This window comes from Eimeria acervulina, genomic scaffold, assembly GCF_000499425.1.
Source record: "Eimeria acervulina Houghton genomic scaffold, Eah_scaff1003, whole genome shotgun sequence".
NCBI lineage: Eukaryota > Apicomplexa > Conoidasida > Eucoccidiorida > Eimeriidae > Eimeria > Eimeria acervulina.
Genome location: NW_013550433.1, coordinates 1 through 5216, shown reverse-complemented (window position 1 = coordinate 5216; position 5216 = coordinate 1). Strand labels below are relative to the sequence as shown.

At 40.8% G+C, this 5216-nt stretch overlaps 2 protein-coding genes across 2 annotated transcripts in view; both read left to right on the top strand.

The window, feature by feature from the left end:
- The window catches only part of EAH_00053730 (hypothetical protein, conserved), a gene marked incomplete at both ends in the record, with an annotated part of 2757 nt that extends 1512 nt beyond the window's left edge, over positions 1 to 1245 (top strand). Inside the window, 2 exons of the mRNA XM_013397847.1 lie at positions 118 to 187; positions 1165 to 1245. Coding sequence (XP_013253301.1) covers positions 118 to 187; positions 1165 to 1245 — 151 coding nt within the window. The remainder of the gene's footprint in view (positions 1 to 117; positions 188 to 1164) is intronic.
- Positions 1246 to 2984: 1739 nt separating this feature from the next.
- On the top strand, positions 2985 to 4951 carry EAH_00053720 (hypothetical protein; the record flags this gene model as incomplete). The annotated part of the gene is made up of 4 exons (XM_013397846.1): positions 2985 to 3005; positions 3267 to 3911; positions 4127 to 4251; positions 4612 to 4951. Coding segments are annotated over 4 exons (1131 nt in total), but the record flags the coding sequence as incomplete, so codon positions are not given.
- Positions 4952 to 5216: the final 265 nt, after the last annotated feature.

The following is a 5216-nucleotide window of genomic DNA, read 5'->3' as shown; positions in this document are numbered from 1 at the left end:
GCAGCAACGACAGGACCAGCATCACCAGCAGCAGCAACAGCAGCAACAGCAGCAGCAGCAGCAGCAGCAGCAGTAATGTTTATGTTATTGTTTGTTTTGCTGCTGCTGTTGCTGCAGCTTGATGCTGCTATGCGGAGAGTTAATAGATTTAAAAGTCGGTGCAACGTTGGGTCTCTCAACTCTCGCTGTAAGAATATTTATTTATTTATTTATTTATTTATTATTTGTTTATTATTTATTTATTTATTTATTTATTTGCTTGTTGATTTACTTATTTATTTGCTTATTTGTTTATTTGTTTATTATTTGTTTGTTTATTTGTTTGTTTGTTTGCTTGTTTGTTTATTTGTTTATTATTTATTTGTTTATTTGCTTATTATTTATTTGTTTATTTGTTTATTAGTACATGTATGTATACATATAGATATAATATATAATATATAATTTATATATATATATATTTATGTATATATATATTTATGTATATATATATATATATATACATTTATTTATATATAAGTAGGCCTCTTGTTTGTGTTTATTAATTATTTAAACAATTATTTATATTAATTTAACAAATTTAATTTATTTTCTTTCTGTTTCTTCTTCTTGTATCAAAGTAATTACATATATATATATATATATATAAATATACATTTGTATATATATTATATATTTATTATATATATCTTAGTTATTTAAACATCTATTAGTATTTAATAAATAAATTAAATAAACTTTTTCTGTCTTTCTCTTCTTTTGCAGGCAGCAGGCCTGGGCAATTTAGTTAGTTGTGCTTCGGGTGTATTGACAGGAGGTTTTATCGAACGCTTCGTCTACCGCTTCAAGTGTATGTATATATTTAGCTAGCTAGCTAGCTAGCTAAATAGCTAGCTAGCCAAATAGCTAGCTAGCTAGATAGATAGATAGCTAGCTCAATAGATATATGCCTGTGTAGCTAGCTGACTTTTTAGCTAGGTAGCTAAGCATTTACCTGTGTAGCTAGCTAGCTGGCTAGCTACCTAGCTAGACATATGCCTAGTCAGCTAGCTAGCTAGCTAGCTATCTGCCTAGTCAGCTACCTAGTTAGCTAGCTAGCTAGCTAGCTAGCTAGCTATATACCTAGTTATTGTGGACTTTGTTGTTTGTCTTTGTGCTGCTCAGGGCCTCCAACTGCTCGACTGTCTCCGCAGCAAGCCGAAAGTAATACCGCAAGAAATGCACATCTCAGCGGCTCTGTTGTAAGACTTCCCCTCCGGTGTATAGGCACCTTCTGAAGTGTATAGGCAGCTTCTGAGGTGTATAGGCAGCTTCTGAGGTGTATAGGCAGCTTCTGAGGTGTATAGGCAGCGTCTGAGGCAGCTTCTGAGGTGTATAGGCAGCTTCTGAGGTGTATAGGCAGCTTTTGCGGTGTATAGGAAGCTGAGTATAAAAGTATAGCATAGGCGTCTGCATATTTGTTTTTTTTTGTTTTGTTTGTTTTTGTTTGCTCAGCTGGGAATTTGCATCGGGTGTATTTTGGGTTTGTTCCCTCTCGTTTTGTTGCCTGCAAAAACAAACAAAGAAAACCCTTAAACCCTAGGGTTTAGGGTTTAGGGTTTGGGGTTTAGGGTTTAGGGTGGGGTGGAGACAGACAACACTGTTTTTCTTTTTTATTTGTCTCTCTTTGTCTTCTACTCGTTTTTTTTTATGTTTGTTTGTTTTATTTATTTATTTGCCTCTGTCTTTGTTTTATTTATTTATTTGTTTCTGTCTTTACTCTTCTTTATTTGTTTCTATCATTATTTATTTATTTGCTTATTTTATTGTCGGTTTATTTATTTTTTATGTTTGTCGGTTGTAAAGTAAGCAGAGACACACAGCGGCAGCAACAACAAAAACAAACAAACAGCAGAAAAACAATGAGATCAAACAAACAAAGACAGCAAAAACAAACAAAGACAGCAAAAACAAACAAAGACATCAAAAACAAACAAAGGCATCAAAAACAAACAAAGACGAACAACGCCTGTCTCCCTTAGTTTGTTTCTTCTGCAGCTCAGGAGCTAGCACTGCCTCCTCATCATCATTTACACCCTTCTTCATCTAGCTAGCTGGATAGCTAGCTAGTCAGCTAGGTATAGAAGGGTAGCTAGCTGGCTGGTGAAGCTTCAAGACACCGCGCATTGCTGCTATTTAGTCGTTCACCGCCAGGGCCTGCTGTATCTTGCCAGCCCGGGGCGCTAGCTAGCTAGCTAGCTAGCTAGCTGGTTAAATAGCTATCTAGCTAGCTAGTTATGTATCAAGCTAGCTAGCTAGCTAGATTGATAGCTTAGGTAAGTAGCTACATGCAGGAAAGGGCCTCGGTTGTTGGTTTAGTATTCGTGTGTGTGTTCTTTAGGCAGCAGGAGGAAGGAAAATATTCTAAAATTAAAAATCAATAAATTAAATAGAAGGAATTTATCTAAAAAAGCTGCAAATGCAAATACTTTGATGCTGAGGTGTACAGACACCAGACTGTGCTTACGGGCTTCGGTTGCAGGGGGGTGGTGAATTGACGGTTTTCTGGGAGCTTTTCCGTCATTAAAGACTTTAAATTAATCCTTTATTGAAAATAAACCGTAAAAAATCCTTTTGTTTGCATTTAAACCGCAAAAAATACAAGAAAAACGCTGTAACTTCGGTGAGCGACAGACGCATGCGCGGAGCGGTATGGGGCTCAGGGGTATATACACCGCAACTTTTGATGAATTGTTTGCTGAAATGACAAAATTTTTTATTTTAGTTATATCTTTTTTCTTAATTTATTCACAGCTTGCCGCAGCAACGGTAGGAACTGCCCAGCTGAAGGCGCAGCCCCCACAGGACCACCCATTAGGGTTTAGGGTTTAGTGTTTAGGGTTTAGCAGTTCTACACTCCCCATACCAGCCATTTTTATACTGCCTTCTGCAGGGGTTTAGGGTTTAGGGTTTATCGGTGCCGGCGCCACTGCAGGGCCGAGAAGATGCACAAGAAACGCGAGCTCGTAAGGACTGCGTAAACCCTAAACCCTAAACCCTTGCTAAATTCAGACATCCTTTGAGTCTTGTTCACCTTGGTGGGGGGTTTAGGGTTTAGTGTTTAGGGTTTAGGGTTTAGGGTTGTTTGTCTTTCCCCTCTTCAATTGATGCTGCTGAATGCTCGCCGTAGCGGGAGCCGAAGGGTTTAAGGTCAAGGGTTTTAGGGTTTAGGGTTTAGGGTTTAGGGTTTTAGGGTTTAGGGTTTAGGGTTTAGGGTTTGTGATTAGGGCGACGACTCTTCGGACGAGGACTCCGTCCCGCTGTCGAAACGCTTCAAGAAAGTTAAAGACGAAGCCCCTGCTGCTGCTGCTGCTACCACGCCTGCAGCAGCAGCAGCAGCAGCGGCAGCAGATGCTGCTATGGATACAGAAAATCAAGTAAATGAGAAAGAAGATGCTGCAGAGTCTGCTGTGAAGGAGGAGAGCAGCAGCAGCAGCAGCAGCAGCAGCAACAGCAGCAGCAGCACGACTAGCACCAGCAACGGGAGCAGCAATAGCAATGGCAGTGCTCCTGCTGCTGCAGCAGCAGCAGCAAAGCCTGCAGCAGCAGCAGTAAGTGGATCTCTTGCTGCTGCTCTGCGGAACGTGAAGGCTGAGGCATCACGCGAAGCCTCTCCCCCCCCAGCAGCAGCAGCAGCAGCAGCAGCAGCAGCAACAGCAACATCAGGAGGAGCAGCAGCAGCAGCAGCAACATCTCCAGCAGCAGCAGCAACAGCAGCAGCAGCTAAAAAAGAATTGAATAGACCTTCTGCTTCTCCTTCGCCAGGGCTCCCTCGACGCCGCAACAAATACACAAAAACTGAAGAAAACTTTGAACCTATCTCTCGGTGGTGGGAGAAGGATCTGTCTCAGCTTGAGAACAACGTTGTGCAGGTTAGATGAGGGTTTAGGGTTTAGGGTTTAGGGTTTAGGGTTTTGGTGGGTTTATAAGGTGTTTTTATGGTTAAACGTTGAGCGTTTAAGGGTTTAGGGTTTAGGTTTCAGGGTTTAGGGTTTATGGCTGTTGGGTTTTGCAATGGCGTGAGCTTGAATGCTTCGAATAAGGGTTTAGGGTTTAGGGTTTAGGGTTTAGGGTTTGTGCGTTTCAGTGGCAGTACTTAGAACATAACGGTTTAATGTTTGCTCCTCCTTACGAACCGCACGGGGTTTGCATTGATTATAAAGGACAGACAGTGTCTCTGCCCCCGGAAGCAGAAGAAGTTGCAAACTTCTGGTAGGGTTTAGGGTTTAGGGTTTAGGGTTTAGGGTTTAGGGTTTAGGGTTAGGGTTTTGCAATTCTGGCGTGGGGTTCTGCAGATTCGGGTGTGTGGCTGCCAGGCTTAGATTTAGGGTCTGGGGATTGCTTAATACAACAACATGATCAGGGTTTAGGGTTTAGGGTTTAGGGTTTAGGGTTTTAGAGTTCCAGCATAGAGTTGTGCATATTCTTTTGTAGTGCTCCCTGCTTTAACTTAGGGTTTACTAATTCCAACAGCTTCATATTAAGGCTTTAGAATTTAGGGTTTAGAATTTAGGGTTTAGGGTTTAGGGTTTAGGGTTTAGGGTTTAGGGTTTAGGGTTTTGGGGTGTACAGGTGTGGGGTTTTGGAGAGTGACTACGCGACGAAGATCCGGTTTGTTCGGAATTTTTGGCGAGCATTTTTATCGAAGCTGCCGGATGATCATTTGATAAAGAAAGATCCGAGACATACTCAAGTGCGTTTAATTAATCAGCCTGCTGCTGATGCTGCTGCTGCTGCTGAGGGAGATGCAGCAGCAGACGCTGCTGCTGCTCCTGCAGCAGCAGCTGCAGCAGCAGCAGCAGCAGCAGCACCAGATGCTGGCGGCTTCGAAGTCTGCGATTTCTCTAGAATTAAAAAGCACCTTGATGCTCTCAAAGAAGCAAAGAAAAACCTCTCTAAAGAAGAAAAAGAGGTACAAGAGGGCTTAGGGTTTAGGGTTTAGGGTTTAGGGTTTAGGGTTTAGGGTTTAGGGTTTATTGGTGGAAAAGGGCAGTGTGCACAGGTTCTAATTTATATATATATATACATATATATATATAATATATATATATATATATACATATATATATATAATATATATATACATATATATATATATATTGGTTAGGTGTTTATTATTGTATATAGAGATGTAGATAAAGATTTATTCTTTACTACACATTTCTTCTTTTAAAGAA